Source organism: Apium graveolens, chromosome 10 (assembly GCF_009905375.1).
Source record: "Apium graveolens cultivar Ventura chromosome 10, ASM990537v1, whole genome shotgun sequence".
NCBI classification, from domain to species: Eukaryota; Viridiplantae; Streptophyta; class Magnoliopsida; order Apiales; family Apiaceae; genus Apium; species Apium graveolens.
Window position 1 is genome coordinate 139,146,203 of NC_133656.1, and position 15,964 is coordinate 139,162,166.

The 15,964-nt window shown below is 33.7% G+C and overlaps 2 protein-coding genes across 5 annotated transcripts; both read left to right on the forward strand.

Annotated features, from left to right (window-relative positions):
• The first annotated feature begins 612 nt into the window (after nucleotides 1-612).
• Nucleotides 613-7,090, forward strand: LOC141693103 (uncharacterized). Of its 3 annotated transcripts, none has more exons than XR_012563013.1 (13): nucleotides 613-787; nucleotides 1,293-1,408; nucleotides 1,953-1,982; nucleotides 2,084-2,220; nucleotides 3,576-3,737; nucleotides 3,814-3,877; nucleotides 3,966-4,073; nucleotides 4,830-4,983; nucleotides 5,200-5,289; nucleotides 5,447-5,502; nucleotides 5,842-5,899; nucleotides 5,981-6,349; nucleotides 6,465-6,604. XR_012563013.1 is itself a non-coding variant. In XM_074498112.1 (12 exons), the coding sequence occupies exons 1-12, from the start codon at nucleotides 706-708 to the stop codon at nucleotides 6,791-6,793; spliced, it is 1,386 nt and encodes a 461-aa protein (XP_074354213.1). In that variant the 5' UTR covers nucleotides 618-705; the 3' UTR covers nucleotides 6,794-7,090. The 3 variants fall into 3 exon arrangements, 1 of the variants encoding a protein (XP_074354213.1); XR_012563014.1 differs by having other exon boundaries at nucleotides 6,008-6,349; XM_074498112.1 differs by lacking the exon at nucleotides 5,981-6,349 and having other exon boundaries at nucleotides 618-787; nucleotides 6,465-7,090.
• A 723-nt stretch (nucleotides 7,091-7,813) lies between these two features.
• Nucleotides 7,814-13,957, forward strand: LOC141693168 (serine/threonine-protein kinase MHK). Of its 2 annotated transcripts, none has more exons than XM_074498185.1 (18): nucleotides 7,814-8,059; nucleotides 8,588-8,900; nucleotides 9,004-9,082; nucleotides 9,171-9,239; nucleotides 9,582-9,671; nucleotides 10,312-10,450; nucleotides 10,562-10,664; nucleotides 10,796-10,848; nucleotides 11,690-11,756; nucleotides 11,961-12,069; nucleotides 12,161-12,226; nucleotides 12,308-12,376; nucleotides 12,451-12,511; nucleotides 12,599-12,703; nucleotides 12,930-12,979; nucleotides 13,089-13,134; nucleotides 13,255-13,327; nucleotides 13,529-13,957. In XM_074498185.1, the coding sequence occupies exons 2-18, from the start codon at nucleotides 8,893-8,895 to the stop codon at nucleotides 13,680-13,682; spliced, it is 1,341 nt and encodes a 446-aa protein (XP_074354286.1). In that variant the 5' UTR covers nucleotides 7,814-8,059; nucleotides 8,588-8,892; the 3' UTR covers nucleotides 13,683-13,957. The 2 variants fall into 2 exon arrangements, with proteins under 2 accessions (XP_074354286.1, XP_074354287.1); XM_074498186.1 differs by having other exon boundaries at nucleotides 7,815-8,059; nucleotides 12,948-12,979.
• Nucleotides 13,958-15,964: the final 2,007 nt, after the last annotated feature.

The following is a 15,964-nucleotide window of genomic DNA, read 5'->3' on the forward strand; positions in this document are numbered from 1 at the left end:
TTATGTATAACACGGTATATGAAATCATACATCAATGGTTTTTCGTTAAACTCCTTTCCGTTGAAAACGAAACTAAAGTTGTCACGTATTAATTTTTAGGCACGAAAGATAAAATGACGTATTAAGGTGATACATGGAACGAATTGTCATATTACTTATTACAATAAACAGTTTGCTATGTCACAATAACAAATAGAGTCCTGCCGTATTACATATTGCAGCAAGAGAAATTTTGATATATCATGCGGGTAAATAGGGGCACCAGTTTGCGATATCATTTTTTTAAAATGTTATTATTAAAGAAGGTCATCACCTTTAAATCGGAGATTTAAACATATTATATTTAAACATATATATTATTTAATTTAAAGAAATATAGTAAAGATACGTGATAAAAATATATTAAAATATACTCTATTATTTTATGTTATTATCTTTTATGTACTATAATTAATTTTCATAATATTTAAAATTATATACATATATAAATAACAAAATAAAATATATTATAATTTATTCATGCTATTTACAAGCAAAGAAAATTATTTTGTTCTTTTTTTAGGGAAGTAAATTACTATGAAGTAAAAGATGGGGGTTTAAGGGTTTTAATCATGAGTGTGGGACAAAAGCTTACAATTTGTTAAACCCTATAGGGCCTATACATACAATCCCCGAAACAATTCATATTTTGCCGCCGCATCAAAGATGCCCAGAACAAGTGTTGTTGAGTGTCCTGGCTGCCCCCCAATTCGAGCCCTCACTTTCGATGTTCTTGGTCTTATTAAAGGTTCAATCTTTCTTTCCCCCTTCTGTTTATTTACATACAAATATGTATATATCTATAATTTGATGTTCTAGGTCTTATTAAAAATTCAATATTTACCACCCTTATGTTAATTTATGTGTATTATGTAACATTTGATGTTCTGGGTCTTATTAAAGATTCAATCTTTACCACCCTTCTGTTAATTTACTTATATGTTTGTATATTATGTCACATTTGATGCTCTGGGTCTTATTAAAGATTCAATCTTCTCTACTGGGTGTTATTAAAGATTCAATCTTTGCTACCCTTCTGTTAATTTACATATATTTATGTATATATTAAGCATTTGATGATCTGGGTCTTACTAAAGGTCCAATCTTTAGTACCTTTCTGCTTATACATTTGTAAGTGCATGTTTTATTGTTGTTGTGCATATAGGTAGTTGTTGAGCTCTGAATATTAGTACCCTTTTGCTTATAAATGTATGTATGGGTGTGTTACTTATTGTTATTTTGCATAAATGTAGTTGTCGAAGCTCGTGGTAAGGAAAATGGCGTAGCTAAAGTGGTGGAGAGATGGGGTGACCCTGATTCCTCTAAATATGTGCTTGCTGCTTCGATTGATGACCGTGAATTTGATCCTGTATGTATGACTGTCACTTTGATTGCTGCCTATTTTCTGTTCCTTTGTTTTCTATTGTGTTTTGTGTTTATGGCTTGCCCTAGTAAAATTCGTTTGTGTGCTGTTTTATCTTTTGGTAGTTACAACATTTACATATATAAATTCACACAATCACATATATCCTTAATAGCATCCCTTGACCTCCATAAGGGGGAGAGGGTGTTGATGCATTAGGGCACCAAACACTTGGTTTGGATGCTACTCTACATTATCCATACATAATAGTAAACTTGGCACATCTGAGATATCATTGTTTGGTCTTCTACGAGTAGTTGCACTTTAAATGTTACAGCAATAAAAGTTCATATGCTTTCTTTAGCAATGATCAGAATCTTGACGTGCAGAAATAAAAAATTAGTATAAAAAAAGCTACACATGCTTTATACTGATGTTTCATTTTGAATATCTGTTGTGTTATTCTGTTGTATTGGTTTATTCAAAATATTTCTTGTGTGCTATTTACCATTTGTTATATGGAAATATGACCCTGTTTAAAATGGTGCAGTTGTTAGCTGTAGCGAGGAAGTGTGGTTCGGTGAGTTTTTTGTTGGAGCATTAAACCTCTGTTTGGAAATTAGTTTTCCTGATGTTATTTGAAATAAAAATTCTGTTCAAGTAGATGTTATTTGTCTACAGATTGAGTTAATTAGTCCTGTTAATGGAGATCTTCGCTTGTCGTTTTCCAATGGTAGTCAAGTTGATGGTGAACCAGAAGACGATCCCGTTTCTGGTTTGCATTTGTTCAAGAGGAAAAAGTTGCAATCAACATCCAGGTATACTTTTTTCTTTACGTAGACTTAATATGGACAAATTTTAGTAGAGAAAATAAAGTAAAGCTACTCATTTTCTCAAAGATTTTTCACCCAAGGCAGACTGCTACTTGTCGTGATAATTGAACTACAGTATCATCGCAGGTTCTTGTGTTGAACCAATCTAGAGTTACCACTGTCAGCATGCTGATAATTATTTGAAAGTAACAAAGCCCATTGTAAGGCTGCTGTATAATCTTTACCAGTAGAATTAGGTTCATCTAGCTCAAGATTTCTTTTTCAATACTTTAAGCTACAACAATTTAGGAAAAACTTGTAAATAAACTTAGTCATTTATGTGATGCCCTCTTTGTTCCTTGTATGCAATATGTAGATTGAATTAAATGTTAGATTTTCGCGCTAACTAACAAAGTTTATATAAACAAAGAAGAAAGAAGAACATATGAAGTTCTGGTTTTCAATGTATGGCTGATAAGAAATCGTTACCATTTGTAATGGGTTATATGGTTTATTATGAAGTTCTGGTTCTCAATGTATGGCTGATATGAAATCGTTACCATCTGTAAAGCTCCCATGCTTCCGTATCTAGGTTTTGCTCATGCATGTGTTATTAACTCAGTGGCATCTGCTGTTGACTGATATGATACAAATAATCAAATGTTATCTGTTTTTTCATCCTACATTCATCTTCTAAATCCACAACATAGTAAAAATTAAAATTAAAAAGAAAATACCTTAGTTTTGGAAATTAATTTCGACTTAATGCTCATACAGATCATTATTCACTAAACTGATATATTTCTTTCAGATTACATGTTTAATTGCACATAATTTGGTGAGTTTTTTTTGAAAAACTCCTATTTTCTGTCTGATACTAAGGGAAGGAATAAAAAATTGTAAGCAAAATTAAAGGTGAAAGAAATGATGGTAGAGGGAAGACCAAAAAAATATGGGGGATGAGGTTTGTGGAATTTGTGTGGTGCATTAGAGTCTCAATTCTTCAATCATTAAAATTGTTATAATACTGAAATGTCATGATATACGATGTAGCCATCTTTTTAGGCTTAAATTAAATGTATAATTATATTTGTTATATATATATATGTATATTTTATATCTATATCCAAGAAGTTTCTTTTAAAAACAAAGGTCAGGTCAGGGCAGGGCAGGATTTTACCAGAGAGGATTTTACAATCTACTACTTTGTATACCAGCATGTACTGGTCGAAATTATTTGCTCTATTTTCTACATTTGAAACTATTTAAAAGCGTGGAGACTGAAGCTCTTTATCCAGAATATATATTGCATTAGCAGGTTGTTGATGTCATTTGTATTACCTATCTGTTTTGGATTTTAGGTCATGTACCTTGCTTTCATGCTCAAAAAAAGGTCGTGTTGTTTTGAGGTCTGTTGAACTCTCATCGGGGGATGTTACTCCATTGACGTGGACAGTATGTGGTTCTGGAGATGTTTTGTGCTCTAAAGTTGATGAAAATGAAAACTACGCATTATTTGGCGGGTGAGTGTATTATTGCCACTTTTAGTATAAGCAGCTTTACTTCAGATACTATTACTGATCTTTATTTTTAACTCAGGAAGAGAATTGAAGTGAATGTCTGGGATCTTGAAAAGCGCACTAGAATTTGGACAGCGAAATCAGTAAGTTCTATAGTCCTGGCTCTTAACTGTTTTGTTTGTCTAAGTAAAATTCACACTGGCGTCGACTATCTTACTCTATTTTGTGCAGCCTCCCAAAAATAATCTCGATATATTCACCCCTACTTGGTTTACGTCAGCAACATTTTTGGATAAGGATGATCACAGGAAATTGGTAACAGGCACCAATTATCACCAGGTAAAACTTCCCAAAGTTTTCTCTTATTGTCGAGCAGTTGCATTGGGAGAGATTCCAGCAATCAATATCTGAGGATAGAACTGCAAAGTTATTCATTGGTAAATAATTTATATCTTATAGTGCCTTCTGGACAATACCATTTTTTTTGTAAAATATTTACTACAAAGTGGTTATGGAATTTCAGCCCCATGTTATTTATCCCGACTCAAAAAATATAAGGCATTAGGTCAAGAACAAGTTAGCAATCAGGTTAATAGGACGGAGGGTGGTGATATCAGGGAGTAGGCAGAGTTTGATAGAACTTCGTTCATTGCCAGGGATACCCCTACTCGTGTATAATGTCTAATAATGAATTGGCATTTGGACCTTAGAATCTGGTTTTTGACTTCTGAAGGTTCACGCAGGCTAGTGTCTCAATATTTCTGAAGCTCTTGCTGATAATACAAGTTTTCTCATCCCTTGTAGTAGATATTTGCTTAGAAGAAACAATATGATTTATGTTTATGTTATTTTGCTGATAATATAACATTGAGCTGATATGCCTTGTGTTTTTTATGATTGATATCTTGTTTCTTGAGTTAATGTGTGATTTACTAAGTTTGAAAGGATGATGCTTTACATTTTTTCCTTTTTTGTTCTTATAAACTTTGTTCTCTTGATAGAGAGACATATTATGTTTCTTATACTATATTATTCAGTTTCACGATAATTTTATGTTGTTTGTCTACAAAGATTAACCTTACCTATCATTTTTAGGTGCGCCTCTATGATATTTCAGCTCAGAGAAGACCTGTTATCTCTTTTGATTTTCTGGAGGCCCCCATTACAGCAGTAACTGAAGATCTAGATGGTAGAAAAGTTTATGTGGGTAACGGATCAGGAGACCTTGCTTCTTTTGACATACGCACAGGTATATTACTGTGAACAGATTTCACTTCTATTTTTCTATAGCTTGAACACTTATCTGTACATTATTAAATATAAATTTAGTTTATCAAAAATTTAATGATATTTGTATAATGATATAACATTGAATTTGACTTTATATTGCAGTACCTTTAAAGAATGATAGTAGCCCATATGTCACCTATTATTTCTTCTCACCATTTTAGTGGGTTTATCATAGGAAAACTACTTGGTCGCTTTTCGGGAAAATGCTCTGGAAGTATTAAATCGATAGCCAGACATCCGGAGCTTCCAGTGCTGGCTTCATGCGGTAAGTTCCGGGGTGAACAAAAGTTCTTGTGCTTTTTCATGGACTTCTATTTTATTGTTTGTTCAGAAGTTTTTTTTTTTCTTCTTGGTTATTATCATTTTTCAATTATATTTGATGTTATTCAAAATAAAATCGTTAACCATGACTTTTTGTACAGGCCTGGACAGGTACTTGCGTTTTTGGGATACCGAGTCTCGTCAACTTCTTTCTGCGGTAGGCTATAAGTTTGACTTAAATATGATTTTAATTTTAATGTTTTTAATGTTATCTTCCAGTGTAGAGGAAAGTAAAAGGTTACAAAAAGAGTTTGTTTCATTTCCTCATTATGAAGGTTTATATATAGCACATTCAATTATAATTTTTAACTTCTTAAGTAAATGATTATAAGCTTCTGGGAGAAAGATAGGTGTGCTTTCCTATCTATTGCCACAATGAAGAAAGTGCTGCAGATGGCAGTGATAGTACTAGTCAGTCAGCAGATAGCTGTGTAGCATATTTATAGATCACTTTAGAATGTTCCAATATCTATTTAGATGGTTATTTTTGATGCAGGTCTTCCTTAAGCAGCATCTAACAAGTGTGGTTCTTGATTCACAATTTAATGATGAAGGTAAGTTTATGCGTGCGTATATACTATCTTTCATTTTAGATTATCCCGCATGCTGATTCATCTCATTATATCGGTGACAAGGTGAAAACATGCATTTTCAAATTCTAGGATTTTGCAAATGCACAACAATTTTAAATGACTCTTTCAATGTGGGTGGAGGAGTAATAGTTGCACACCATGTTGGGATGGACACGTGTAGTATATCGTGGTTCTTCTTACAAATGCATCACCACGCGTGACAGTCTTAGCATTAATTGTTAGGGTGAAGGAAGATTCTAGTCTTCTAGATCAAAGAATCATCAACATGTCCAGGGAATTTGATCTTGTGATCCTTCTCAAATTTTGAAGAAATCGTGATTTCTAAGCATGTCATCTTGGAAAGGAAAGCTAATGCTTCATATGGCACCACCGCACCAATCAGAAGAATTCTTCACATAATATTAACTCTCAGTTACATCTTCATTGCAGCGATTAGAACATCACATATGTTATTTACTTGTTTCAGTAGTAGTTGTAGTGTTAAGTTTCAGTTGCTAACTAAGTTATTTGTCATTGTGTTTCCCAGAAGTTGGTTCTGATGCCCCAATACCTCCAAACGTGGCTCTAGAACTTGATGAGACTTTAGACGAAAGCGAGGAAGATCCACAACCTGTCAAGAAAAAGAAGTCCAAAGAACTCAGTGCGAGCAAGAAGAAAAAGACCCTCATGGACGAGGGCGAGGAAGACCCAAAACCTGTCAAGAAAAAGAAATCCAAAGAACTCAGTGGGAGCAAGAAGAAAAAGACGCTCACATCAGACGAGGGCGTGGAAGACCCACAACCTGTTAAGAGAAAGAAGTCAAGGGAACTGAGTGGGAGCAAGAAGAAAAGGAGCAAGCAAGTAACTGGAGAGTAAATCGAAAATGATGAACACTCATTATTCTTAGATATACAAGAAAGACACCATGAATACACGATGAGCAAGCAAGAAGCAGGAAGCTTAGTCCTGATCTTCTTACAGACCGGAGAATATTTATAGAATTTTGTGATCTTCAATTCTAGGATAGTTCAGTTTTATATATCGATTCAGGCACTTAGAAATGATGGAGAAAACCTTATTTCATTTGTTGAATGTAAATGAAGGGTACTCTCTTGTGACATTGTTGTATCACTGTAATGGTTACATTTATTAAGCTAAGCTATTTTGTTACAACGAATGGTAACCTGTTAGCTTAATCGCAGTTCTACAAGAAAGAAAGGTACTTGTTCTCCTATCTCAAAAAATGATTTATTCAGATGTTGATTATGCGGTGCTTTTTCGATGATTAGACTTGTATATTTTATGAATTATAAATTTGTATATTTTACGAATTATAAATGAGCACATGTCCTAACAAATTTTGCAATTCGTATGGAAGGATAAAAAATAAGTTCTCATTTGTGTTTTATAGTCGGTGATCTGATATTCCTATACGCACATAGGAAATCAAGCATATTCCAATATCCCAAGAGATATATAAAATTAATATTCCATTTAAAACTAATAATCTCTATTTAATAGTATTAGATATAGGATAAGTACACCACAAGCATATTGCATTCACGCTCATCCTTCTTATCTTGTCACCACAATATTACACACATAACAAACAAAAAGCATAATTGGAAAATCCCTATATTACCCCTTACGAAAAGCTAAATTCTCCAAACAAACGAACACAAAAAGAAATCTTACAAGGGTAATTTAGTCAAACACAACAATACAGCTTTCACACAGAGCTGTGACTCAAACAAATCTCAAAATATTAATATAAAAATAAATTAAGAAAGTCTTTGTGGGGCCCACTTCTATACCCACCATCACGCAATTGTTCCTGTAAAAAATACTCCAATTTGTTTCACACTATTAAAGAAATATAAATATTATAAAAAATAATAATATAGTAAGAAAATATGAAATTGCTTCTCTTCTTCTACAAATTATTTTTGCCATTATATTACAATCCAAAACACCATTAATCTGCTGCAATTGTTTTCAACGTTTTTGCAATTGCATTGTTTGATCCCATTCTTTTTATTATTCTTAACTCTCTCTCTCTCTCTCTCGCTAACATCTCTCTCTCTCTCTGTAAAATCTTGCAATGGAATAAACTGCAGCAAACCATAGTTCTTTACACATTCGGTGAGTTTCTTTTACATATACATACACACATATGTTGTGTATATATTATAATTCTGTTGATAAGAATTAGTTGTGCCCAGGATTTTAAATTTCTTGATATTTGTATATTGTATAATGTAATCTGTGTGTGATTCTTGGTGGGTTGAGATTATTTTCTTGTGTAATTAATTATTTTCAGTGTAGTTGTATTGTTTTCTTGATCAAGACTGTAGCCTCTTGTTCTCTTTAAGTGTAAAGATTGTATTTTTGCTTGAATTATATGTTCTTGATTAAAAGTTTTGATTTTTATTGTGATTTTATCTGAATGTAGTTGATAGATTAGAGGTTTAATTTTTAAATATTGAATCTTTTTGTCTAGTGGAGTTCTTTTGGCATGTTAAACTAGTTGATTATGTTAATTTTGGTTAATTTGATTAGTTTCTGTAACGAAAAAACTGTAGTAAGCCTGTAATCTTTTTTAATTTGTGTTTAGTTAAAATCTTGCTTTTACTTATTGTTATTGACAATGGATTACAATTTATTTTGCAGATGGGTTTTGTTTGAAGTAGTTGGGAAAAAAAAGACGTTTGCTCTCATGAAATCGCACTGATTTAGATGTTATCGGTTAATTGCAGCTTTTAGAGGCTGCACCTAAGCATGTTGATAGATTTTTGGCGGATTTTCAATTATTCCCAGCGTAAATACTGCAATGATATTTTGTATTTTATGCTACCGTTAAGTACTAATGTATTTTTACAAGCAAATGAGGAACATTGTTATAATAGTATTGAAACCGCTATTTGGACTTTAGAAGTCCATTGAGAATTTGATTGACAGTTTCTCCCAAACCAAAAATGGAAAGGTGTGTTTCATAACAAGCTTATACTCATATGATTATATGCATATAAGTAATTTAATTTTCTAATCACTGTAAAATATATTTCTTGGTCCAAAAAATTCCTCAGATATAAAATTACAAAAGAACTTGGAGATGGAACTTGTGGAAGTGTATATGAGGCCATTTGCCTGGAGACATATGAAATTGTAAGGATATTCACTTCAACAGACTGGAGGTTTACAGTTGTCTGATCTTTTTGACTATATCTGTTTTGACATCATTATGTTTCTATAGGTTGCAGTGAAGAAAATGAAGAGGAAATTTTATTTTTGGGACGAGTGCATTAATCTGCGGGAAGTTAAGGTATACGCAGTTTCTCATCTTTCTTTAACAGTTTCATCACTTGGGGTTCATTTTTAAGAGTGAATGAAACTGAATTGGATTAAGGTGAATCATTCATCTAATGATTTTTCATTCACCTATTTATCTGGGCTCTGTAAGAAATCATGCGTAAATCAACCTGTGTGATACTTTAACTCTTAAATTATGCAGCACTGACTATTTATATTTGACAATTGGCCCCTTACATTGATTTTCTTATGCATGTTGTATATAATTTCTTAGTATTGATATAATATTGTAAAACTGATTGGAAACTTGTGAGCTATGTCTGTCTTTGTGACTACTTTCTCTTATTTGGTGCAGGCCCTTCGTAAATTGAATCATCCTAACATAATAAAGTTGAAGGAAATAGTCAGAGAAAATAACGAGCTATTCTTTATTTTTGAATACATGGTAAGTTTTTCCTCATAATGTTATCTTTCAGAATTTTTTAAATAATAATAAATTTGTGCCATTTGATATTTATTAACTTGCAGAAGGATTTGGATAGCATGTAATTTCTTTTCCATTATAATCTATGTTATTCGGACTCTTCATTTTACCTTCGAGTACCCGTGTCGGACACTCGACATTTGGACATGGACACTCGGACTCGGACACTTAATTTAGGCAAAAAACATATATATTTTTCATAATGTTGCCGAGTCCGATACTTGGACACGTGTCCATGTCGGACACTTCTAGCCGAGTCCGAGTAACATAGATTATAATTGACTGCACTTGTTCCCTCACAAATCACTGTTTTATGTTAAAAAAATTGTGGTAATTTATATTGATGAAAATTTTATCAAATCTTTACTTTGAAGTAAACAAACTCTATGAAGATGAGATGATTGCACTAATTTCTAGGTTATTTGTCAATGAGTAGTAATTTCTTTTACCTTTATCTTGAGACTAGTAATAGCTCTCACTTCCTAGTGCTCTTGCTAAACTTCTGCTCTATTAATATAGCCCCTAATTTACAAACTAGACTTACAAAAACTAAATGATATTAACATCTTAATCTTAATACAATAGCTGTTATGGCTTGCAGGAGCTTAATTTGTACCAAATAATGAGAGACCGTCAAAGACCCTTCACAGAGGCAGAGATAAAACATTTGATGCATCAGATGCTGCTGGGACTTGTACACATGCATAGAAATGGATATTTTCATCGGGACTTGAAGCCTGGTATACTTTTTTCCCTTGACAATATGTTAACATCCTCTGAGGATTATTTTTGTCTTTTGACCATATGGAATCAATTTATTATCGGATAATCATCACATTTCTGTGTTGTAGAGAATTTGCTTGTGACGGATGACCGTCTCAAAATTGCTGACTTCGGACTGGCTAGGGAAGTTTCATCATCACCGCCATATACTGATTATGTTTCTACCCGGTGGTAGGTCGTTATACTAATGCTGTGTTTTCAGCCTATTAAGTTCAGCCCCCAGAATTGACATTTTTCAGATTGCAATGGACCATGCATGCGGTCTAAATTTATGTATTTTATTTTTTGATGTTTTTTGTAAGGTATCGAGCACCAGAGGTCTTGTTGCAGGCTCTATCATACACTCCTTCTATTGGTATAGACCTTTCTCTCATCTGTTTGGAAAACTTTTTAAAGTATGTGTTACATTATATGCTGATGGGTGCAAGTACTTCTTTATTAGATTCGATTACTGAAAAACTTGGTGGCGGTGCTTTATTAACCTATCTTTCTATAAACGTCTTCATTTTACATTTTCCCTTGTGACTGAGATTGATCTTAGCAATTCACAATAATGCTATGCTCCTTTTCTGGGCTGCCGGTTTTATAAATAGCCAAACACTTGGAATCATGGAGATCAATCTCGCGAGGGTCCTATAAATCAATTAAGTGGCATATGTTTCAGTGGGATATGTATTAATAAATGATCGAGTTGTATGATTAGCTAATATGTTCATCAGTCTCCCCCTTTGTTTTAATCATGAATACTCCCAGGATCAGAAGGTGTTCTTTTCTTCAGAGCATCGTTCTTATTCTTAAAATGAAATACCGAGTTCCCTGCTATCTTTCTAATAATACATTTGATGTAATCTACAGTTCTATGTTTTTGTCATAGCAAGTCTAAAGCCTTTTAACAGTTAGCATGCTGTTTATTTATGTTATTTGATGTTCCTTTTAATAAAAGTTTAGTTGATTTTGATGATCTACATGCTGCAGTTAAAATCAATAGAATTTAAATATTTTTCATATGGGTAACGGGACACATAACATGTTCTATATCGAGTATAAACCAGCATCCTATGTTAGTGGCATGAACTTCAATAATTGAATGTTGTTATATTGAGATCTATCTGCACATTCTTTTCTTGGATTCAAAACTTCAAGACTTGTTTAAATTTGTCCTTGAACCCAATCAGTGACCCTTAGACTACTTGCAGACATGTGGGCAGTTGGTGCAATTCTCGCTGAACTCTTCACTTTGAGCCCAATTTTCCCTGGAGAAAGGTGATTTCTTATAATATTGACACACTGCCCCGTCTTGCTTTGCAAATATTGTTCCCTATTTCTCTTTTTTCATGTTGCTTTATCTGTGTACGGTGCGATTGAACAAAAGATTGATCCGAGTTCATATATATATATATTCGGTCATAGTTTTACGTTGTTTAATGTTCTAAAACATTTTATTGAATTTGATGTATCTCGTGGCAGTGAAATAGATCAACTGTACAAAATATGCTGTATTTTTGGTGCACCAGATTGGACTGCCTTTCCTGACTGTAGAAATACTGTAGGACTGGTTAATGTTTGTTATTCAGAGGTTAGTTGTTCAATTGAAACAAATTAGTAAAAACCTAGATCCTTTTTCATTTATTCTCTCATCAAGTTGTATTTTGTCGTCGTTTTGGTAGATTATGCCTGCAAATCTATCTGACATTATTCCGAATGCAAGCTTGGAAGCTATTGACTTGATCAAGGTAGGAACCGTACGTATAGTGTTTTCTATTCAGTAGTGGATTGACTAGATTCAGTATTGATGTCATATTCAACTATTGTAGCAACTTTGTTCATGGAACCCACTAAAGAGGCCAACTGCAGAGCAATGCTTACAACATCCCTTTTTCTCGGTAATTGATGTTTAGAGATCTGTCTAAATTGTTACTTATAAAAACTATAAGCTGCTAACACATGTTAATGATAGGTTAACATGTGGATTCCTCGCCCTCTTGGTGATCCACTACAGTTGAAGCTAAGTAATATAGGTAAGTTCACTTTGCGATCCATTGCTCCACCTCGTGGATTGTTTTATACATGGGTTGTCTTAAAATCTGAGCTGGTATCTTTTGCAGATGACAAGCCAAATCTTGAGTTGAGCCTTGGGGGCCTTGGCAAGAAAACAGAAGATAATTTTCTTGGTTTAACTCTGGGTGTAAATTCGAGTGTTTCAGACTATGGTAATAATTTTTTTTATATTGTATAATTCATTTGTGTGGTATACATGAGATAATTGATATTTATCCAATTAATTTCTGGGGTCATTTTGGTAATATTTCATCCCCTTTTCCATGATTTTGACATATAAAGGATGTTAGCGTGTAGATATGTTATGGATTTCTGGAGCATTGGTTCTATTAAGTATATACATACATAAGAATATCTAAAGCTTCTAACCTATCTTAGCCGTGGAATTTCTTGCAGGGCTAGTCCACAAAAGTCAAAATCCAGGCGAGGTGTGTTTGTAATTTTAATTAGGACTTGATAATATGAGCATTAGGAACTATCTGATATGTTGCTCTTTATTGGCAATAAAAGTGATCATTTGTGAACCTTTGTATGTAGGAAGTTCTGATCTGCCCTGCTTTAATTGATAACCCACAACACTCAGGTAAATATAAACTTCAATTTATCAAGAACGAGTTTGTAGAGATATATGAGGAACAAATTAAAATAACTATATAATTAGGTAACCTAAAAGTCTAAACTAATCAAGTTTGCTTCTTTCCAGTTTTCTGGTCTTTCCTTCCTGATGCTCCCAATAGAGTTTCTGCACCCCTGGAGTCTTTATCATTATCTTTCAGGTTGGTTGATACGCTGACACATAGCATACAATGTGATTGAATAACTCTGTTCACTTGGTTATGATTAGGTGGTTGCCAAAAGACACTTTCAAGTTCCATTCTTCATGTCTAATATGTTATATTACAGGGTTTTTTATCATTATTTTTTACAATTAGCAAATTTTCTTCAGTCATTACCGAGCTATACTCATTCTTTTGCAGCACTAATCCGCATTCAACAATTGGAGTACTCCCATCAGCTGGATTTTCCGTGGCTCCTATGGAACCTAACATCTTAGATCGTTCATACCTAGCTATTTCCTGCCCTTTACAGCAGGGGCATTGCCTTCGAGGTGGTGAACTCCTGCAGCCCTAGGGTGGGCTGATCAACTGAGTGATGGGTTTTTAAAGTTTTTGTAATTATTTTTTCTGATCATCTCTAATCAAGGTGCCCACAAAGTAACCATAAATTTTCTTGTAAATGCATTTCGACACATTCGCTGCCTGGGAGAGTATAATTTGCTCATTCTTACAATACAAAAGCATTAAATCTTTGATCTTTCGTTTTGGAGAATTATGTATAGTTTATTTCATATGAAGCGCAGAGGTTGGCTTTCTCTTTATGTATATGAATTTTTATTTTAAACTTCATACTATCTCTTGCCATCTTTTGTTTTATTTTTAAAAAATCTATATGTTCATCATTCTGGGTTGGAATTGTTGGGCCTGTAACAAAACTGTTTGGAATTGGGTTTGGGTGGTTTATAACTCTGTAAATCGAATACCGAAGATGATATTATAGACCAAAATGTTGACTTGGTTGGGCCAATCTTAATGGCCCAATTAAAGATGTAAGAAGCATTTTAAACTGGATGATAATGTCATGACTCGACCCGATTAATTGGTTAAATAAGAATTAGTTAAGAAAGGCGGGAAACAGAATTAGAATATATAGCTGATTAGTCTTATAGAGAGGATATTCGATTATGTTGTAGTGCTTTGTGCAAGTTCTGTTCTTCCTCCTTTCTTATCTTGTAACCTTCTGATACACACCTTCTCTGTAAACACAATTGTTCTTAATAAATCATACACATTTCTAGTATAATTCGAGTGGTTAGTCAGGATCATTAGCGTGTTCTTGACATTTGGTATCAGAGCTTTCGATTCTTGATTTCTCTGAGACATTATGACTAGCACTACGCGTTCAAGATCTTCTAAAGAACAATGGAAAGAAATAGAATCAAGGATACAAGAAATGAGTAATGTTTGTCATAAAAAGATTGCAGAAAATAACTCAAATCTGGATAATCGATTGATTGACAAGATGGACCGGTTGATGTTATTGATATCTGGTTGCAACGCGAAGATAGAAGCTTATAATACGTCAATTGAAGAGAGGATTACTGCCAAGATTAATGGGGTTATCAAGAACGGTAATCTAGAGAAAGTGGTCGGGAGAGATGGAGAGACTTGGGTCGATCGCATTCCTCTCTTGAAAACTCCAAGTTCTGGTACTATCAAGATTCGAAGTGAAGATGAAGGAACAAGCAACAGAGAGAAGACATGGAGGCCACAATTTGGGCATCAACCAAGATTGGAGATACCAAGTTTTACTGGGGATGATCCAAGAAACTGGATCAGAAAATGTAACAAGTTCTTTACACTATATCAGGTTAGTGAATTACTGAAAGTAGAACTTATAAAAATGTATTTGGATGGCAAGGCTGATGTTTGGTACCAAAGTTTTAAGATGGTTAACGGAAGGTTTCTTGGACGGAGTTTTGTGATTCTTTAATAAACGATTTGGTAAAATGGGGGGATTGAATGTTCAAGAAGAGTTTAATAAACTCATACAAACTAGTTCTGTTTTGGATTATGTCGAGAAATTTGAGGAGCTTAAAGCACTGATACTGTGCAAGAATGAGAAATTAGGAGAAGGGTATTTTGTGTCTAGTTTCATTTCTGGATTGAAGAGTGAGTTGAAACTTATGGTTAGGTTAATGAAACCTAAGACTTTGATGGATGCTATTGAGACAGTTCCAGGAGCAAACTATTGAAGTTTTAGTTAAAAAACATGAGGTTAAAGAGCCGGGAAACTCAAATTGGGGAAAAAATATTTTAACTGGGGAGAAAAAGAGTGAGAGTGAAGAGGAGAAGAAACCTACTGCTAGCACCGTGTTTAAGAAGATTACACCTGAAGAGTTTCAATACAGAAAAAATAATCATCTCTGTTATAAGTGTGGAGATAAATATAGTCAAGGCCATGTCTGTAAAAATGAGCATTACACGTTCATGTTAATAGATGAATCAGTAGATAGGGAAGTAATGAAAATATTGGATGAGGAAGAAGATGGTGAAGTGTCAAGTACTGTTACTGAGGTTTCTCTTAATGTTCTTTCTGAAATTATGAAGAGGAAAACTATTACATTGGAGGGGAGATTGAAAGATAGGAATATTAAAATACTGATAGATATAGGAAGCTCAATTACAGCTCTGGATAGTACATTGGCAGAGGAATTGGGGTTACCAAAGGTTAAGATGGATGTTGTTAGTGTTACAATGGTTGATGGGAGTACAACATCTAGTGATCAAGTGGTTTCTCGACTAACCTGGGAAGTATACGGGTATAAGTTTTGTTGTGACACCAGGTTGATGAGT

Coding starts and splice junctions, on each gene's coding strand:
- LOC141693168 (XM_074498185.1), top strand. Junction 12,377..12,450: donor TACAACATCCCTTTTTCTCG/GTAATTGATGTT, acceptor TGTTAATGATAG/GTTAACATGTGGATTCCTCG. Junction 12,980..13,088: donor AAAGTCAAAATCCAGGCGAG/GTGTGTTTGTAA, acceptor CTTTGTATGTAG/GAAGTTCTGATCTGCCCTGC.
- LOC141693103 (XM_074498112.1), top strand. CDS start 706: ATGCCCAGAACAAGTGTTGTTGAGTGTCCTGGCTGCCCCCCAATTCGA. Junction 788..1,292: donor TGTTCTTGGTCTTATTAAAG/GTTCAATCTTTC, acceptor GCATAAATGTAG/TTGTCGAAGCTCGTGGTAAG. Junction 3,878..3,965: donor GAATTTGGACAGCGAAATCA/GTAAGTTCTATA, acceptor TATTTTGTGCAG/CCTCCCAAAAATAATCTCGA.